This window comes from Pogona vitticeps, chromosome 3 (genome assembly GCF_051106095.1).
Source record: "Pogona vitticeps strain Pit_001003342236 chromosome 3, PviZW2.1, whole genome shotgun sequence".
Lineage (NCBI taxonomy): Eukaryota > Metazoa > Chordata > Lepidosauria > Squamata > Agamidae > Pogona > Pogona vitticeps.
The window spans coordinates 236538575-236560120 of NC_135785.1; the positions used below are offsets into that span (position 1 = coordinate 236538575).

General features: G+C 40.5%; 1 protein-coding gene across 6 annotated transcripts; it reads left to right on the forward strand.

Moving 5' to 3' along the window:
• The first annotated feature begins 247 nt into the window (after positions 1 to 247).
• Positions 248 to 20894, forward strand: SPART (spartin). 6 transcript variants are annotated; one of them, XM_078389979.1, is made up of 10 exons: positions 248 to 388; positions 2449 to 3258; positions 4095 to 4292; positions 5271 to 5360; positions 12067 to 12190; positions 13451 to 13645; positions 14637 to 14795; positions 14899 to 14989; positions 16851 to 16911; positions 19667 to 20894. In XM_078389979.1, exons 2-9 carry the CDS (start codon positions 2452 to 2454, stop codon positions 16909 to 16911), a joined length of 1725 nt encoding a protein of 574 aa, XP_078246105.1. In that variant the 5' UTR covers positions 248 to 388; positions 2449 to 2451; the 3' UTR covers positions 19667 to 20894. The 6 variants fall into 6 exon arrangements, with proteins under 6 accessions (XP_078246105.1, XP_020639483.3, XP_078246106.1 ...); XM_020783824.3 differs by lacking the exon at positions 16851 to 16911; XM_078389980.1 differs by lacking the exon at positions 5271 to 5360.
• Positions 20895 to 21546: the final 652 nt, after the last annotated feature.

Sequence of the window (21546 nt, forward strand, 5' to 3'; positions counted from 1 at the left end):
GAACTACGGCTCCCAGAGTCCTATGGGGGAAAGGACAACCCGTGATAGCTAGCCTCCATTCTGAAGAGGCCAGGCCACAACGCGACGGATCCTGACCCGCAGCATAGTATTTAGTATTATTCGGGGAGCTACAAACAGAAGGATCTCCTCGCGAAGCGGCCCCCCCCTCCCAGCCGATGGGACGGGCGGCCTCCCTCTCGCTCCCCCTTCGTGGTGGTGGTGCTGGAAGAGCTCCGTGTCCCAGCAAGCATCTGACGCAGCCGGTCACGTGACGCCCGCGGCGTGACCGGGCGCCCCACCGGCTGAAAGAGCCGCAGAAAGAGGAGGGTCTCCCCGCGAGCGCCTGTTTCTCGCAGCGCCCCGAAGAGGTCGGCGCTTCACGGTGTCCGTAAGTGACGCGGAACACGCGTGTTGGGAGGGAGCGATGGGAAGGGAAGGGAAGGGGGGTGGCACGGCACGGCTCCCTCCCTCTTCTGCGCAGAGACAAGTGTCGGGTTTTAAAGAGTTGTGGGCAAAGCCCCTTTCCTGCCTGTTCTCGCCTGTTGATTTGCGTGCACTTGGGAAGAGGCGGTTGCGTGTACAGTACGTGGGAACAGGCGGCCGAAAAAGGCAACCTGTATACGCTCAAGGGGCCGTCCCCGTTTAAAGGAGGAGCCCTGGTGTTGGGAAACAGGTGTAAAGACCAGGTGCGGATCTAGAGCGGTTTGTCGGGAGTGTGTTTGTGAAAGGGAAGTGAATATTTCAAACGTCGTGTCCCGGCTAGCAGTAGTTCTGATAGTAAAGAGTTCCCTATTACTTCCGAATGTAAAGGCTTCGATGTCCCTTGTTGGGTCCATATAGTAGTTATCTTGCTCCCTTGTTCTGTAGGTGTTTAGTCCGACCTCAGCCCTTTTTCTTCGATAATATTTTAGAGTTAATGAACAACACGTGGCTTTAGAGTAAGTGCCAGTGCCTTTGAGAAGACTTGCTTCTGAGAAGGGTGCAACAAGTTGTGGTTTATTTATTTTTATTTATTCTATTTGTACCCCGCCTATCTGGTCAATACAACCATTCTAGGCGGCTGGTGGTTGGCTGGCCATGAAGGTTCAGCAGACAATGATGGGCAGAGCTAGGAATTTATTTATTCATTCATTTTAAAATAGTTACATGCTGCCTTTTCACTAAAGGATCCCAGGTGGCCTACAATATTAAAAGAAACAAGGTTAAAAGGTAAATAACAAATTGTTACAATAGCATGTTGTATGTTAAAAGCATGCAACAGATATCAGATTAAAACTCACAAAACTTGAGGGGGGAATGCTCCCCCACACATACATAGAGGGAAGGGGAATACAGCTGTTTCTTAATTTGTTTTCCTTCCAGTAAGGAGGCAAACTGGACTGAGGTGGTTTGGATGCAGCCCAAGGGAGGGCAGTACTTTCTTTACCCTGATGAATTAGCTGCATACCACAATGTCGGCCTCCCCTGTAAAAACTTTTATAGCAAGGGTAGGCAACCTTTGGTACTCCAGATGTTTTGGACTATAACTCCCAGAGTATTGGCAATGATAAAGGAATGTGGAAGTCGTAGTTCAAAAATTGGGAGTGCCAAAAATTTGCTGCGCCTACCCTATAGTAGTGTCTTGGAACTGCCATCTTCCAAACAGATCTTTATTTGCCTTGTCCTGACATATATCTCATCCTGGCTTTGTAAGAACTGGATTAGGAAGAAGGGCAGATAAATTCAGGGTTTGTTTATTTAGTAGATTTATATCTCGCCCTTCTCCATTACGGAGCTCAAGACGGCATATACTGTATAAAGTTCTAAGAGAATCTGTTGCTCAGGTGCCAGCCAGTCAGCAATCCGCCTAACATCAAGCTAGGTTGCTGTGTGATCTCTCAGACCATGCCTTTGGAGAGATTGCTAGAGATCTGTGTGAATCTGCCTGGGTGGCTTGAGGCTGTGCAAGCAAAAGCTGTCTGCCTGTAATCCCAGTGCTTTACTCCCTCTCACATGCTCTGCTGATCTTTGCTATTTAGCAGTCAGATGTGTTGATTATTGTTTATTGCAAACTCAAAGAGAACTTTGACCTGAAATATCATGAGTTCTTAATTGTATTTATAGCAGAACTTTTGTATTCCAGACCAGTCCTGCCCCCAAGCAATACTGATGGCTGTTTCTGAAAACTTGCCACTTTCTGTATTTGCAGAGATTTTGAACTACGACTTAATTCTTCCTGATATGGCATTGGTATAGGTATTTTGCAGATTTAAATATTAGCTAGAAGTGCACAAGTATCCTCTAACATCTTTCTGTAGCTTGGTGCCCTCTGAGTGTATTGGACTATAATGCCCATCTTCCAGCAACCATTAACTCCTGAAGGGCATCAACTGGAGAAAGTCTGTTGTGGCTGGCGTACTTCCTGTCTCCTTATGCCTCTGGTAACTCATATTGTATTTTATTTTGCAGATAATGGATCAGCAACAGGAATCAGCTACTCAAGATGATACGAATTTGAAGGAGATTGAAGAAGAATACAGTAAAGCTTTCGTGTATATTAATAAGGCTCTGAATTTGGATGAAAAGGGACAGAAGGAAAAAACAAAGGATTATTATATGCAAGGTCTTAACCACTTGATCAAGGGAGTTAGTATCTCATCCCAAGGTCCAGAATGCACCGGTGCCCGATGGGAGTCTGCCAGGCAAATGCAGCAGAAAATGAGAGAGACGATAGAAAATGTCAAAGCTCGCTTGAGCATTCTAGATGCAAATGCACAGCCTAATACCACTGCAACGAATCCCAGCCCACAGGCATCCAGATTATACCCAGCAATTCCTTCCAAAGAAAAACCTGAGAGGCCTCCTGTACCAAATTCTCTGATATCACCATCTCAGCCTCTTGGGGTAAGTGGATGTGCTGGTTCTCCAAGCCAAGAGCATTTACCTGTGATGACTTCTTCTTCAGTGCCTAATGAAGCACCACCTGTTTATACTCCTGAGGCCACTGATGGGCACTATACTGTGTCATATGGGACGGACTCTGGGGAGTTTTCAACCGTTGGAGAAGACTACTATACAAAATGCAAACAGCCACCTCCTGTTCAGAGTTTTGGGGTTGATGCTGATGAATTGATCCTCATTCCCCATGGTGTGCAGATATTCTATGTCACCCCTGATGGACAGGTCAGTGCCCCCTCCTATCCCGGGTACCTTCGCATTGTGAAGTTTTTGGACACAGAATCATCAGCAGCTCAGAATCGTCCGCCTGCTTTCCTTCAGGTAATGACCAGAATTTTGACTGTGCTACATTCACTATGTTCTTAAGCTATTAGCCAGGGTTTCTAAAGGAAAGTTGGGGATTCTAAGGAAGTCTCCACATTTTTAATGTATTTTTAATGTATTTGGATCTATACCTTGCCCTTATTTAGTAATATCTGTAAAGTGAGTCTTTATCTACTAGCAGAAAGACAACCTTGGAAGCAGAATGCCCTTTCTTTTGTGTTTATCAGATGTGTTTTGAAGGGTGGCAGAATCAAGTGAAGGGGATCTCGGCTTGGTCATATCAGAGACGATGGGCTTTCAGATGCTAAAACTTAATGGGCTTTTTGTTATCTGCTTGCACTATCTTGGAATGGAGATTTCTGACCTATGTTCTAGGAATGTTTTCTGGAAGTTCCTCAGAAAGACTAATGAAATCTTTAGAATAGTCTCACATTCAGTTTGAAGGTGATCAGATGTAACACTGGGCAGTTTTAATTGGATAATGTAAGAATGGAACGATCATATTCATAACTGATATTTGGGCTGTAAGGGTTTTTAAGTGCAGAATGGTGCTAAGTGCTTTTGAAAAAACATCTTCTGCACTGAAAACTGCACATTGCATAGATCTAAAAATATCTTCTCAAATGTGATTACTTTTGTGCTTTAGCACCAATACGTCCAACACTACAGAGGAATAGTAGAATTTTCAACTACTGGGCTTCCTTATTCATAACTACCGGCACTCATTCATTGAAGCTGACTGTAAAACATGAAATGCCCTCTCCATGCTGATGTATTCATTTACAGTGATGGCGTTCATTAACAGGATTCCCTTTTCATCTTCTCTATTCCAGGTTTGCGACTGGGTATATCCACTTATGTGCAACCAGTCACCCGTCCTCTCTTGTAACAGTGGAGTCTACATGTTCCCTGACATGATGTCTCAGGTGTCGGGATCATACGTGGGAGTCGTCTTATCTTCAGAACTTCCAGCAGCTGACAGAGAATTGTTTGAGGATCTGTTAAAGCAAATGTCTGACCTTAGAGTGCAGGTAAACACCAGCATTATGCCATCGTCTTGCTAGGTGACTTAAAACAGAACAATGGGGTGGCGCTGGAGAGCACCGTAATAATTTAGAATTTGCCAGTAAAATGATGTTTTTTGAGAATGCAGAACATGGTTCATATTGCCTCTGGGAAACTCTCAAAGAATTTGACTGAAAACACATTTCCAGTATGGTGCTGTGAATGGCAGGTGAGGTTTATATAATCCCCCCCCCAGCCCAAACAATTGAATTGTTGTAAAAGAATATTAAGGTGTGAATATGCAGTGTGGCAGGAATGCTTTATCCAGTGCAGTTGCTTGTGGGGGTACAATAATTAAGTGAAATGTGAATATTACAGATATTTAAAGCAAAATCACTTTTAAACTAGATGTAGTTAAAACTCTACATCAGTGGTTCCCAACCTTTGTTTCTTCAGTGTTATGACTTCCAGCTCCCAGAACACTCAGCCAACATAATTAGGAGTCCTGGAGGCTGAAGTCCAAACCATCTTTCCAGAGATTGGGAGACACTGCTTTAGAAGAGCTGAAAGAGTCAGCTTGGTCACAGTCTGTTCATGAAGTCTAGGGAAAAGAAGTCTGAAGGTTCGTTAGTCTAGTAAACAAAGTCACCTTTAAGGAGGTGGGCATGTACCTTGCAAAAGTAGGAGGAGGCAGATCTCCAGTCATGAAAGGAAAGTTTAAGCAATGAAATTTAAATGTGATGTGAAGACTTACTGTTTGTGGCCTTAATGTGCTCAAGTCATTCTATTCCTTCTTAAGATTGGTTTCAGTTGCTTACGCTGAACAACCTGGTCTTGCAATTATTTATCTGCATGTTCAACAGACCCATGGAGAAATTTGTAGTTTATAAGAAGGACAATTTTGTGCACTTTGTGGTATTGTTCCTGTGCATCAGTGCAGAACAGATCCTTTGTTGAATTTTCACACTTGTGAATCTGTTCATGTCCTTCATGTGGTACCACAGGTTCCAGGATCCCATGAGGGAGAACGCTCAAGATCTTACAAAGAGCTTTTTGAGGATCGGTTAAAACTGAAACCTGATCTCATAGCCAAGGTAAATTTTAGGGCTATGACTTGAAAATGGTGGCTCTCATTAAGTTAATGTGTTGAATTTAATGGAAATTTGAGTTTGCTTTATGATATGAAAAATTTACTTGTTTTAAAATTTATATGCCACCAACAATGCCTTTTGTACAACAAGCAGCATTCAAACATTCAAAGTACTGGGTACATTTATTTTTTTAACTGGAAGACCAGAGAATTGGCAATCTGTATTAGTACATGCATGTGATGCTACATATGAGGGAGCCAGTTGAGGCATCAGAACAGATTGGGGCTAGAACATATTTGCTGAAGGACTGAACTTATGAGAGCCTAATACATAGATAAAGCTCCATAAAGAAAGTCCTTTAATCTCGTTCTGTTACTGTGATCTTGTGTAGTTCCCTCTTCTCTCTTATTTGGATCTGGCTGGAGAGATGACTCAGGGACGTTTGCATTTTTTAACTTAAAGCTTTTATTCTTTGACATTTCGTCCACTTCAGCAGTAACAACAGACTCCGTCCTCTTGCTTCAGGGACGTTGCACCTCTTTCATTCTCATTGAATCATAATAGATCCCCTTCTATCTCCATAGGAGTAGAACTCAAGTCTCGGTAACCCCATCTCAGGGGAACACCCAAACCATCAGGCATGCTTGCAGCTGACCTTATTGGGGAGGGTGGAAAACCCAGCCCACCTGTGGCTCCCATACTTTCTTGCCCGGTTTTGCTTCATCCTTGGTTTCAACAAGCTCAACGCACGGGATTTCCCAGGACGATCTGACCATGCTTTGTTCTCCCTTTTTTTGTGCCTCACGTTGCTGCCACTCTCTTAGCTTTCTCCTTTGTTCTCTTTCTTCCATCTCACCCCGGTCAGGTGGCTTTCTGTAGATCTTTCTCTTCCACTCCTTCACCCAACACACTTCTCCCTCCTCAGTTTCTAACTGTCCCCTTACCCCTTTCTTCTTTCCTTTTACCCCCTCTCCCTTTCCTGCCAAAATGACGCCCTCTGATGGTTCGTCCTTTTCTTGTCCTGCTCTTCTAAACACAGTTTTTAAGGCGGGCATCTGTCTCTCAGTGGCTTCAGCTGAAGAAGCGGATGGTACACTCTGAGGAATGTCCTTTAGGGCAGTGGTCCTCAACCTTGGGCCTCCAAATGTTCTTGGACTACAACACCACCACTCTGCTGGCCAGGATTTCTGGGAGTTGAAGTCCAAGAACATCTGGAGGCCCAAGGTTGGGGACCACTGCTTTAGGGTACCCTCGCCCTCATAGTTATTGATTTCATGGCTAAATTTTATTTTGTTGTGCAATTGCACTATTAATACTGATATGACAGAAGATCGTCTCTGTTCATGCAGATGCGCCCCTTCGTCTTAGAACCTGTTTTTCAGCCTGAATACAAAGTCTTGTGCCTTCCCCTTCGCTCCTGTCTCACAGCTCCTCTGCGGCTTGTTAAGCAATAGTGCTTTGTCAAATCATTGGTTATCATGATCATGCAAACTACGGGAGGTTGTGGGTTTCAATCCTGCTTACAGTCCAGGAGGTGCATTTTCAGAGGTATAAACTGTTGACAAATTATGTCTTGGCAGGAATCGTGAGGAGATTCTTGAAAATCAAATAATTTTTGGTTATTTGCCGTTTTGGTTGTCACATTGCAAAATGTATTTATTTAAAATATTTTTACTTCACCTTTCTCCTTCAAAAGACCCAGGGTGGCTTACCACAATTAAATGACAATATTTAAAAGCTAAAAACCATAAGTATACAAATATTTTTAAAAAGTAAGTACAGTGGTGCCTCGCATAGCGAGGTTAATCCGTTCTGGATTAACCTTCGCTATGCGAAACCATCGCTCAATGGAACAAAAAACCCCATTAAAACGCATTAAACTTGGTTTAATGCGTTCCAATGGGCCCTAAACTTACTGTTGAGCGAAGCTTCTCCATAGGGGCGGCCATTTTCGGGCCCTCACAAAGCGAGGGCGCGGCGGGAAAAGTTGCGGCGGCCATTTTGGAACCACCGATCAGCTGTTTCCCCCCGCTTCGTTGTGCGAAAATCGCTAAGCGAATTGCTTAGCGATCGTCGCACAGCGAAAAAACGCCATAGGGGCCATCGCTGAGCGAACGCTCCAGCGATGGCCCGGACCCCCTCGCTATGCGAATTCATCGCTCAACGGAGCGATCACTAAGCGAGGCACCACTGTATATAGAAATGGTCAAGAAAATCAATACTAAAACACATTTAAAACCACAGAACACAACAATATATTTTTAAAAAACCTCTCAGACTGCAAGTCTTTAAGGAAAAGCCTGCCTGAAGAGAAAGGTTTTTTCCTGCTTGCAGAAGGACAGGAAACATCGGGCCAGCCTAGTGTCCTGTGGCAAGGAGTTCCAGAGCCTGGGAGCATCCACAGAGAAGGCCCTGTCCTGTGTCCCCACCAAGGGCACTTGTGAAGGTGGTGAGATAGAGAGAAAGGCCACACCTGATGATATTAATTGCTGTGCAGGCTCGTAAAGGGTGATGTGGTCTTTTAGATAGCTTGGTCCCAGGCTGTTTAGGCCTTTTGTAGGTTGAAATTGTCAAATATTTTGATCAGATGGCTGGAATTTAAAGTATATTTTCATACAGCCAATATAGTTCAATGTAATAAAAATTAGCTAATGTTTAAAAAATAGTGTTAAGCACTCATCGATATTATTATAGGCCTGGTGAACTCTTGATGATAGTCTAATATAGTTTTTTGTTTGTTTTAAAAAAAGCTTTAGAAGTTATACCTAGCAGCTGAACATTAAAGGCATGACTTAACAAAAAAATGATTGTACTTTGGTCTGAGTTACCAAATACCTATTGCTGTTCACAGTAGCTCACTTAAGGAGCTTAAAGAGCGATTAAGCAGAAATATGTGCCAGTTACTTAATTTGGCTCCTGCTTTTCACATGAGCATAGGTTATTTTTGGCTGATAAGCATGTATATTAGGCAGCAATCAAGAACAAAATATCAATCCAACATTTTAATGAAACAAGTCATGTTCCATGCTGTTTGCTCTATGCACTTAGTGATCACTGCATTACACCAAGACACTGATTTACAATGTAGTGGCTAAAATCTTGTTGCTTAGAGTAGTAAGTCACAACTAGAGTAGGCCTATTGAATCAGTGGAACTTATGGAGGACTGGACTCCCCATTTACAAGATTTCAGCAACAAGATTTCAGCCAATATGTTTGTCCCATTAACATGTTGAGGATGTTATGATGCAATGCAAAATTGTAGACCTGGTATTCTGATGTAAGTCAGTTGTGCACCTGCTCAAGTGAAGTTTTTATTTGACAGAAAGATCAGAATTGAACCTTATGGATAAACCTTAAGTCAGGAACTATAACAGTACATACCTATGATAAGAAGCATATACATACACACCTAGTTCACAATAATATAGTGTAGCATCAAAATAAGTTATTTTTATAGCCCATTCTCTTCAGGCAGGCTTTTCCTTAATGACTGGTGGTTTGAGAGGGTTTTTAAAATAGACTGTTGTGCTCTGTTGTTTCAAATGTATTTTAGTATTGAGTCTATTTACCACTTTTTATATACTTGTTTAATTCTTTTTAAAATATTATTGTCCTTACTGTTTTGGGTTTTAAATATATTTTTTATGATGTAAGCCACCTTGGGTCCTTTTTAAAGAGAAAGGCGAGATAAAAATATTTTAAATTAAACAATGTACTAGCTTGCTACTCTTCGCTTATTATATTCTCTTGAAATGTGGATTGATGTCTGTTTCCTAATACAAAATATCTGGCTGATGATCAGTCAGCCTTCTTTACAACAAAAGACCACATCACATGCTCCGCTTTGCCCTGTTCCTGGTTGTGCCAGCGCGTAAGCCCACGGAAACAAATGCTATGAATGCAGTTCTATTGTTTGTAAATTTAGAAATGGAAAGCACAGTAGGAGTAAATCTGTCCCACCACACCCTCTGAAAAGCTTCATCTTTTAAATCCTAAATCACTGAACAAAGATGCTGTATGGAGGCAATTAACAATAGTGAACAAAGGGGGAGGGGAGGACTTTCTCCTGAAGTGTGAGAGACCACGAGGTAGACATGAGTGCCATGCTAACAAGACATAATTATGTAAAATTTATATTGTGTTTTGAAAAAGCACCAGTGTGGCTAATAGAATATTACATATACTGTATAGAGAACCATAATAATTTTTTAAAAACTCACAGTATGAGGAAAATAAATCAAGAAAAAACACACAAATGGGTGTGGATGTTGACAAATCTTTGGGTCTAAGTCTGAGTCCTTATTAAAAAAAGCTTTCCCCCCCCCCAGAAGAAAAGGGGGAATGGGTGGGTTCTAAGTCACAAGTCAGAGTTACTAGGTGGGGTGGGGTGGGGAGAGCTCAGGTTGAGTCCGATTCGAGTCACCAGTGAGACTTAAGTCTGACTTGACAGCGAGTCCCACAACTTGAGTCCCCATCCCTACAAATGGGTGAGGAATGATGTGTTGGTCACCCAGGTGATCCCTCCAGAATAGACGCACCCCAGAGTATGGGAGTGTTAGGTTTGGGGGGGGGACTAAAGTTGCAGTCTGCTCATGGTGAGGGGAGTTTCAGTCCAAAAAATAATGTTTGCAGGTTGTGCTGCTGGAGAGCATAAATGGATTCTTTATGTCCTTCCTGTTGTTAAGAGACTTATATTCCAATACAGGATCTACCCGCAATAACTCAGTGGATAGATAACCTTTCAACCCCAGTGACATATGAGCATATGGCTTATAGTCAACAATGACATAAGAAGACATTTTTAGATAATTGAACGCCTTTTATAGAAGTTTATTAGTATTTTCCTTTTTCCCCTCATCTTTCTTTTTATCTTCTATCTAGTGATATCATTATGTGTCTAGTTTTGTTGTGTTGCCTTCTCAGTTTTGTTCTTTTCTGTTTGCTTTTTTCCAATATTATCAATACATTTAAAGGAAAATTTAAAATCTGTGTTGCTGGGGAGATTGTTATTTTTTAAAAAGCAGTCCTTTTGTACTCTTGTGTTTGACATTTAAAAGCCAGCGGGTCAGGAAAAGGCAAACATATTTGTTTATGTGAAATAGCCTGGAATTAGGAGGCCAAGCACACCATTTAGTTTTTCTGCAATTCAGTTTTTAAAAATTGTTTGTAATTTTGGTTGTACAGTGGTACCTCGACTTACGAACTTAATCCATTTTGGAATGACGTTCGTATGTCAAAAACTTCGTAAGTGGAAGTACCATTTCCCATTAAAATGCATGGGAACAGAATTAATCTGTTCCAGCATTTCAAAAGGCAAAAAGGCAGGGAGAAAGGGCTGGAAATTTGAATTTCCTGCCCTTTCTCCCTGCCTTTTTGGCTTCGGAGGTCTCAAATGGCTTCTTCCAATGTCGGGGGGGAGCCCTTTGAGACTTCTGAAGGTGCCGATCGTGGCGGCAGGGACCCCCAGGGAGATCTCCCATGGTGGTGGGCAAGCCCTGGGAGACCTCCCTAGGGGTCCCCGTCAGCACCTTCGGAGGTCTCAAATGGCTTCCCCCCCGACTGTGGAGGAAGCCGTTTGAGACCTCTGAAGCCAAAAAGGCAGGGAGAAAGGGCAGGAAATTCAAATTTCCAGCCCTTTCTCCCTGCCTTTGTGCAGGGAGCCATTTACGAAAATGGCATTGACTTTCAAACTCGTTTGTAGGTCGAGCCTCAGTTGGTAAGTTGATGCCAGTTTTTGCCAACGAAGCTGTTCATAAATTGAAAAGTTCGCATGTAGGGATGTTCATAAGTCGAGAGTTAACTGTACATATAATATAAGAGGATACCCAGTGTAGTGTAGCGTATAGAGTGACGGGCTGGGATTCAGAAGGTCTTGGTTCAAATCCCCACTCAGCCATGAAAGCTCATTAGGATGTACAACAGGTAAAACCACCTCTTAAATACCTTAATTAACTTGAAAGCCCTATTAGGGTTGCTACAAATCATTTCTGATTTGATGGCACATAACAGTAACTATAATATAAACAGATTATATAAGAGGTCAGTAAATCAGAGGACAGCTTAATATGGGGATGCTGTTACTGTATTTTTCCGTTTATAAAACCACCAAATTAGAAAATTTGATCGCTGATTTCCCCGCCACTTCCTAAACCCGAGGCTTAGCAAAAGGAAGGGAAAAGCAGGTATCAAAGGACTGGATGATCACAGCCCACAACCAGCGGCGGAGGCAGCAGCAGCAGGAGGTGGAGACTGAGGCAAAGGAGCAGACGTGCTTAGCCGCTTCTCACTGCTGCCCATTGACTGCCACCATCACTGCCCAATCGCAAGGAGACGATCGCTGGAGGGGATGGTTGGGTGGCGGCAGTGAATGGGCAGCTGCGACAGGTGACCGAGCACCGCTGCTTCTTTGCCTCAGTCTCTGCTTCCTGCTGCTGCCTTCCGTGTTTAAAACGACCCTCAACTTTTCCTCTAATTATTTTAGGGGAAAGTGTCATTTTATACATTGAAAAATACAGTAAGTCTGTCAGCTGTTGCCTGTGTTAATTTAAGCAAAATTTAGTGGCCTTCTAAAAATAATAGCTTTTCTATATTGACCCATTCTGTTTCCCATTTCATACAATGAAAATTTCTTTACAGGAAATTTGTCTACTTAATTTCTTTCTCTTTGATCTTGCTATCTTACTTTCCTGATATCTTTCATCCTTTCAGCCCGCAGAGGCTACAGGGGATGTGATCAACCTGAGCCACACTGTACCTGTTCAGCCAGTGTCTGAAGAGAGGGAAAGAGAATTACCCGTCTGGAGCGAGAAAGTAGCCCATGGAATCTTATCAGGTAACCTTAGTAAATACACTGTTGCTCATTGTAATCTGTCTTTGTTATGGCCGTGACACAAAATTATTTCCCTTTCTAAAAACATAATAGAGAACAAACCGTGGTTTCCAGCTAATTCTTCAATAAAACTATTTGGAGTTTGCATGGAAGCACTTTAAAAACAATAATGCACTGGAATGGTAGTCTGACTTGATATAATGCAGCTGTTTTTCTATATAAGCGCACTCAGAGGGAGGAAAGAAGGACAACATTTGGTGTTGGTTCCACAGAGGTGCATTCTGGTGAAATGGTCCTTTTGCGCAAGAGACAAAAATAGCTATGCACATGCCAAAGCTACAGTGATCAATGGAAAGGCCCCTATGAAATCCAAGCAACAGAACAAGGAGATATCAGAATGCTTTTCAGTGTGTTGTATTAAGAGGTTTTAGAAGAGGTAGCCGTGTTAGTCTATGCTAGCATATCATGGAAAACCAAAAGAAAAAGAATAAATGAAGAACACAATGACATTGTGGCACTTAAAGAGTATGTGGGCTTTTGTGGACAAGTCTGAAGAAGTGGACTTGCCCACAAGCGCTCACATTAAAATATAGCAGTCAGTCTTTAAGGTGCCACAACATTTTTGTTGTCTCTATTTTTTATTTTAGTTTTGCCTGATACTGTATCAAGAAGCATATTCAAAAAGGCACACATATATTTCTATGTAACATGTATGGTTGCGGTATATTTTCTTTTATGGTGACAACTAGAAAAATCTGTTTATCCATTAGTCTTTGTCAAGCCTGCAGTATGTAAAGACTACAGTGTTGAAACTTATTTCACAGTATTCTATAGCTGTTACCCATTCAGTTCGTTTTATGTTTATTTTGCTTTGAACCCAGTTTTAGATACTTTGAAATATATCAACATTTTTTGTTTGGTTGTTTGAATATGAATCTCCCAGGCTGCCTTGTTTAAAGAGCAGGACTCCAGATTCCAGTGGGTGGATATTTTTCCCGAAGAGGTTTTGTTTTCATTAGTATGACAGGCTTTTCTTTCACCTGCTTCTACGAGACTGAGGCAGACAGAGACTGATTGTCATCACAGTTGCCCAGTCTGCAGAAGATGCATTTGTTCTTAATTAAGATGATACAGGAGGGGCTGAAGTGTACAATTTCACGGTTTGATTTTTGGTGAACTAGACAGGGCTTGCATACATAGAAGAGAAAAGCTGCTGGCGTTGCTCTTTCAAATCACATCAGTTTGGCTTGTTATTTTTTAAAGGCGCATCCTGGGTGAGCTGGGGCCTGGTCAAAGGGGCAGAATATACTGGAAAAGCAATCCACAAAGGAGCTTCAAAGCTAAGAGAACACATTCAGCCAGAAGAGAAACCTCTGGAAGTCAATCCAACAGTATCAAAGGGGCTGCACATAGCAAAGCAGGCTACAGGGGGTGCTGTAAAGGTCAGCCAGTTCTTAGGTAAGAACCTAATATGTTTTGTTTCTCCAGTATTGCATTCACTCCATGTCTGTTAAAAGATTGATTTTAAAACACCAGCCAAAAGCTTTGTGGAAGAGGGGTCCCCAAGCAGACTGTGTGGCAGTTTCCAGTGACAAATAAAACCCCTTAAATCCCAGTCATTTCAAAACAGTTCTGGAAGAAAAGTTCACTTCCTCCCAGGCCTATATAATACTAGTCCCCTTCTGTCAGTTTTTATACTTTCTTTCGCCCAAGGAGATCATGGTGGCATATATACAAATCACCTCACTTTCATGGTGAAACAGCCACAGGTAAAAAGTTAGGCTGAGAGTTAATTACTGGCACAGGACCACTCAATGAGCTTTAGGGCTACCTGGGATTTTTTTTAAAATTGATATGGCTTCCTCTCATTTTCGTCTTTGCATACAGATGCCAGAAAGATGCACAGCACAGAAAAGTCTCCATTGCACGTCTACAGTAGGGGTTCATATCTGCAGTAATGGGTTAATGACTGTCCATCCTGTCTGTGGCTCTCAGGTGAAGGCACCTGAGCTGTTAAACTGGGGATGACTGAGCTAAGCTACTTTGCCTTGTTGACACATGGATGGAAATGAAAATAATCTCTGGACATTTTTGGATGAGGAAGCTTTTGAGCATCTGAAACTGCTTGTTTGACTTGAACAGCATCTTTTCTGTTGCCACGTATTAACTGGTTTCATGCCTTAGTAGCCTAAATTATCTGGGCTGCATATATCAGTGAATACAGTTCTGAAATGCCACTGTATTTGCACCTTCACTGAATGAACTTGTTAAGGGAAAATGAACTATTTAACTTAAAACCTATTTTATGATCCTCAGAACAACTCTGTACTGTATTGCTGCCCAGAGTAGTCGAAACGACTAGATGGGCGGAATAGAAATGTAATAAATAAATAAATGGCTCAAACATCTAACAAGAAAATTGAAATGTAGTTAATTCTTTCCTGTTTAGTTGAAGGTGTGTGTTCTTTAGCAAGCTGTGTTGGGAAGGAATTAGCCCCTCATGTCAAGAAGCACGGAAGCAAGCTGGTTCCAGAATCTCTTAAGAAGGATAAGGATGGAAAATCTACATTAGATGGTGCTCTAGTTGTTGCAGCAAGTGGTGTCCAAGGTAATACTGAATAACCCTTCCTCCGGATGCAGTATAAACTGTATTACATCAACACTGTTTTCCCCATACATTCTGGGTCTAACAAAACTGCTGACTCTTGCAGGATTTTCAACAATATGGCTTGGTTTGGAAAGTGCTGCAAAATGCATCGCTCACAGTGTGTCTAAAGAAACGGTTCAGACTGTCAAGCACAAGTGAGTTAACTTTTGCTTCATTTGTGCAATATGGTGTGATGCTGCATGAACATCAGGGCGTTCTGAAAAAGAAATACATATTAAGCAATAAAAATGCTTTGGTCCACTTGGGGGTCAAACTTAGATGTCATGATGATAATTCCGCATATCTAAATGTATCTAAATTCTGAACTTTCCTGACTGCGTGCAAAGGAAAGACAGATCAGTCTTCACATTAGATGAGTTGTGTGAATGAAGAAGCTTCTGTTCTTGCTTTGTTTTCCTGCATTTTTTCTCCCCAAGCACATTTCTTTTCAGGTGACCTGCAAGGCTGTGCAGAAACCAGGAGACAGACACTGCAGGGAGGCAGCTGAGTTTGCAATGGGAGAATTCAGTCTGTGTGTCTTTCCTCCTAAAACCAGTTTTTCTTTTTCTCTCCATGTGCCTGGGCATTTGTTTCTTAACAAACATTCTCCTGTCATGTAAAGGGCAAGTAAGACAGAGTAAGCCATTCTTAGTCACATTCCATATTCTTTACCTAAATCCATTTCCACAAATACTTTGTTTCCCAGTTTATGTTCAGTTTAATTCAGTTCAGCGGGGAAATGTTGCCGTGCTGCTTCAGCTCAGTTGTTGAAACTGGTTGTATTTCATTGCTATGAAAATTGATTATCTGTGCCTGGTGGCCAGAGTTTTGGATCCTTTATGCTTCTGAAGAAATGCAGAGGTAGCAACAATAACTCATAGTTTTTAAATTATTTTCATGGAGTTTCCTACAAATAGTAGTTCTCAATGGGACAGATGATTTAGATGTCAGTGGTGGTGTGGATAATATATTAAAAGATACAGTGGCTGTTTTAGGGCAGGCTCACAAAAAGCCACTCACTGAGTCACCTGCTTGGTTAGGAAGAATTGTCTTCAGGGGTAAAGCAAAAGCACAATCTAAACTGAAGCAGAGGACTGATTATCCACAATGTTGTACTACACATGATTTGTACCAGATACATGAGCAGACAGGCTGATGAAAATTACAGGTCTGCAGAATTTATATTTTTGGAATGTAACTCCTTAACTATCTAGAGAACTCTGGAAGCTATAATCTCACTCACATGCCCGTGCGCGCACACACACAAACAAATCTGCACATCCATAGTAAAAATACTTGTCTAGAAACTGTTTTAGACTAACCAAGCAGAGTAGGCAATATGAATTTATTGGCAGCTTTTAATATCTGAAGTATAAAAGAAGGGAAATGTGGTGTAGTTTATTCATTACTTGTGACAGGGAAAGCGAGAGATCCTGAATGGACAGTAGGATGAAGATAAGATATGAATGTAGTACAAAATGAGATCTTGTAGGCAGCACAGATTTTAAAGTTTTTCATTGCTTACAACAATAAGACTGCAGAAAATAACAGGATATGTAGACTATATACGCAAAAACGGTAGGATAAGACAGAGTGAAAAATTGGTATTTAGTGAACAATAAAATGAAGTCTAGTTTTGGAATGTTTTCCAACTTTCATATTTCTTTTTGTGATTAAAGAAAGGATAGGACTTTATAATTACATACAATGCTTTTAGTCAATGTGGGTAAGTTTAAAAATATTACTGTGCCAGTTTGAAAAATTACTGGCCATGCTACACACAGTGCAGTGAGTTCTGTCACCAATGTTGATGTGATAGCTTTTAATATACACTTCTGGTTTATTCTAATGTATTCTTACCGAGGTATGATTTACAGCTGCTTATATAAGTCTTCCATTTTAAAGTCCACTTATATCAAAGAATGCTGCATCGCCAAGGGCTTTCTTGCAGGAAAGGTTGGAGAATATGTTCTGTTCATGTGAGAAAATGCATGTTAATCTCTGTTCTTGTTTTAGATATAAAAATAAGAAAAATGAAGATGAGCCTTCAATGGGCACTAAGAGTGAAAAACAATAAGTAACGTGTGGCTATCGATAAGTAATTTCTGTTTTGATAAATTGAAGTATCCACACCATCTACTATCTCTGCAAGATTAAAAATCATATATATATTTGAGTGAAGTGAGTGCACCTTTTCTACATTGTGGAGAACGGCACCAAAAATCTGTTGGCAAGAAGACATATAAGTTCCATCCAATTTAGCAGTTGAATAACATTTTTCATTAGTGTAGAAGAAGATATATTACACATTAGACGGTGGTGGGTGGGATTTCCCATTCTTAATCTTAATTTCTTACTGTATCACTAACAGTCATTATTTTTACTAGTCAAAATACTAGCTTCACAAGGATTAGATACCCCTTAGTAATCATTTTTCTTCATCACCACTAGTATACTTTCTTTCCCTACAATCCCCATTTTTCTTTCCTGCCAGTCTTTCTCATGATTCAAGTGCTTTTTCAGTATTTCCTTCTGCTCCCTCTCCTCCCTTTCCCTTGCCAGGGGGGCAGGACTTTCTCCGTCTGAATTGTTTGGAGCTCTGCAAAAGGAGGCCCTCTACAGAGCCTGCAGTTAAAACTAGTCTCCCAAGCTTGTCTTTCCTGGTTAGGGAAGATTTTAACCCTTCTGCGAAGTATTTTAACTAACTGCTAATGCTATTGTTTCTTGAGCCCTTTACTGTCAAACATTAAAATTCTTGTGTCTGTGCCCAGATTGCCTTAATGATTGTAGCAAAATATATACAGCTCGGAGATGGTGTGAATGCTCTTCAGTGATGGCTCTATAGAATCATTTTTGTTCCCTTTTTAATTCCAGTGATTACTGCTGATTATGGTGATGATTAAATCGATCATATTTGCTGTGCCTTGGAAAATAATTATAAGGCTGCTACCTTGTCAGATAGAGACTTGTCAGATAGAGACTCTGAGGAATATAATACTAGGTCCTGACTTCGTCTATTCCCTTTTAAATATGTGCTCTGAAATGCAGTGTTTAGTACTGAGTCAGATCTTGTGATGTGGATTTTCCAGAAAAATATGAATTGGGAAATCTTAAATGCAGTGCCCAAATTGTGTGGTGTGATTTAACACAGTCGTCTGACCTATGTTAATGTCCCAACAGTCCATAAATATGTGAACTGAAATGTCTGATACAGTGTAAAGAGAGTGAGCGAGCTGGGAACATCTAGGTTCACAGCCTTGCTCAGCAAGTCACTCTTACTCTCATAGAGGTATTTAGATTGTCTGCATTCAGCTTTCCTTGTAAATCTAAAACATGCTAGTAGGACACACATAATCTTAACTGGGAAGAGAACTTCCTAAGCTCAAAAAGTTTAGACTTGTCTCTAAATGGTTAATAACAATAAGACAAACATTACAGTTTTAATTTGGGTTTGATTTGACCTGGACAACTACAGTGCATATCCCTAACTTGGTAATGGTTTGGTATATTATTTTGTTTTACTAGTTTACAAATCAGTAATGCATACAGGACCTATCCTCATACTTCCTAGGGTTTTTATTTATTTATTTCTGATATTTTGGGGGGAAATTAACTCATTTAAATCCCACTTATTTCAGTGGGTCTATTTTGGATCCAGCCCACTGAATTTGGTGAACAGTGAGATACTTCTGGTTGTTCTGACAACTATAAATATTCTTAGTACCAAAGAAATATTTAAACCTTGATTTTTTTAAAAGCAGCATATGTATAAACTCAGTGTAGACTAGATTGTAATCTTTCATTATGAATCTTGGCAGCTAAAATGTTTTTTCTGTTATATCAGTGTGGGTTGTAATATTTGCCCTCCAGAATTGGAAAGAATTGAGCCATGTTATCCTCTGCATAAGAAGTGTAGGAGCAGTTAAATGAAACAACAAGGAATTATCAAAAACTGACTGTGAAAAGTAGCCCTTCCTAGTTTTCATTTGTGCATACACTTAAGAAAACACAACATTAAAGTTGTGTGCTATTCCACCTGGTACAATGTATAAAATAGTCTCATTCCATTTCCCTCTACTGTTCAGGGCAGGTAGATTTCCATATTCCTGATGTTTTGTCTAATTTGTTATATGCCATCCAGTTAGAATTGACTTACAACAACTTTAGTAGGGCTTTTGAGGTCAGTGAGATGTTTAAGGAGCAGTTTTATTAGTTCCACAGCCCTAATGAGGTTCCACAGCCGAGAGGGGATTCAAACCCTGAGTCCTAGTCCATTACTATCCACTACACAACACTGGGCATCCCTTGTCTAATTTAAGATACCTTAATTTCCACAGTAGTATTTAAACAAACAGCTTCTAATCCTTTAGAAGTTATTGACACCAGAGCTTTTAAATCCATCTTCTCATAGAGTATTTGATGTGACATGGCTCAGCTGAAAACATGGTTCAGCAAAATCCCATATTCTTGTTAACTTTATAATTCTGCAGGAATTGAGGTTTTTGATTTTGTTATCATGTGCTAGCACCCCTTTGTGAGCTGTAGCCATGACGAGTGAGTAAAATTTGATTCTCTGAAGCAAGGGAGCAAAGGAAAGTCTGCGACAGATTAGCAGCCCTATAAAATTAAGACTGTAATTATCTTCTTCTGTACTTTTTCTGCTTTAAAAACATTTTAACATGAATTTGTGCCAATCTATACCCCTCTTGATTTCAGGTTTCTGAGATAAATATTGATAAGCTGCTTGGGAATGGGAACATACCTATAATGTTTTTCCTTAGCTGTGCACAAGCATGAACGTGCGAGTTGATATCTGTCTTACTTACATTAAGGTATGGGGATGACGCTGGCCATGCTACACACAATGCAGTGAGCTCTGCCATCAACGTTGGTGTGACAGCGTTTAATATCGACCACATTGGAGTCAAAGCGATAGTGAAGAAAACTGCAAAGGAAACCGGCCATGCAGTCTTGGATGAATACAAAATTGTAGGAAAAGATGAATCTAAAGCTATAGAAAAGAAAGAAAGAAAAGATGGACACTGAAGACAGTGGTGTAAATGAATTATCCAAAGCCTTAATGTATGGTGTAACTTATTTAAAAACAGCTATCAATTAAGAGATGTTGTATTTTTCTAACCCCTTAAATTTTCTGCACTTAAGTTATGAAACTTGAAATCTAACCTCTTCTAAAATGAATGGTTTTAGGTATCCATAACTCCAGTATCGCTGTAAAACTTTGATAGCAAATTTTGTTGTAGCATTAACTTGCACAATAGAGACTGAGATGCTTTTATTTTTACAAATTAAGTGGAAAATTGGAATCTGGCTTCAGGTATAGAGGGAATATTTTTGTAACAAAATTTAGAGACAAAAGATAAATTACCTAACAGTTACTGAACTGGCTGATCCAACTGTATACGTAAAGTGTATACATTTACGTAAATGTCTGTATAAGCCAGTAAATAGTTCCTCAGGCAAAGTCTATTAAAAACCAAAGATCTAAATAGCACTATTCCCTGAGTAAACAATACTGAATATTTAAACAAACTTTATGAAATCCTGGATTTTACTGGAATGGGTAGGATTCTGGCCTACTTTGGTCAGTAAAACTTAATCGCATGGTGTTGTTCAGCCAGTTCATGGGAATAGACAGTACCTTTTCTCCAGGGTTGGTATTTATTGAAAGGTTGGCCTCTGTATAAATCTTGGATTGTGCTCTGTATCTCTTACAGGATTGTCCTCCTTATTTAAAAGCCAATGTTACTCTTGCTGCCTTGTGATGGATTGCAGTGCATTTAATATGCTGGGTATTTAACTTTGCTCCACTTGAGTATCTAATATAAAAAGTTCAGTTGCTGGAAATGTACCATCTCTTACTATGTCTTAAGAATTTGATTGTCACATTATTGTGAGGTTTCACAGAAGCTAAGAACTATCGTGTTAATTCAGCCTTCCACAGAAATATGGTAGCACATAGGAACACACTCACTAATAAATGAAATAACCACTTGAAATGTATTGTAGATTTAAAAGCTATAAATAAACTTAAGATGCATAGTTTGCCTGTTTGTATTTTTATTTGAATGGTAAGCATTTCCTAAAGAATTAGAGGAGTGGTGGTGTCAAGGATCCTGTGCCTTCATTTTCGGTACGTGATGTCTTTAGTAGGAACAATTGCATCTTGCCTATATAAATTTTGCTTCTTCTTTTTCCTGATGGAAGCTATGGCTAGGCGGGAATCTTTGCGCCTCTGAACCACTTTTAAAGTACATTATCTTTTTAAAAAGCAATAAGCAGTATTTTTGACAACTTGCATCATTCTGTTATGGAATCTGCTTGCCAGCAATATAAGCTAGTTTAAGGGTGAAAATCTGAGTAAAGTGTAGCTTTTTAAAAAACGAGGAGTCTATTGTTTTGAATGACATCTGCCGATTATATTGCTTGTTACTAATCCTCTGTATTTATGTATAGGGGTAGAGCAGCAGCTAAAGAAGAGAATATAGAGGGGTGTGCTTATAGCAGTAGGGCTTTCTAGGACAGTTTGGGCAGGAGGTCCCTTTCTAGGTACTCAAGTGTGTTTCCAGGCTGGGCCTGTGTGATGGGAATGAATGGCACCTCTCTGTCTTTATGTGGCCCTTTGTATATATCTTGTGGTACACCGAGTGGCAAAATGTGGTGTGGGGCTTCTTAGCCTGTTTTTCTAAAGTGC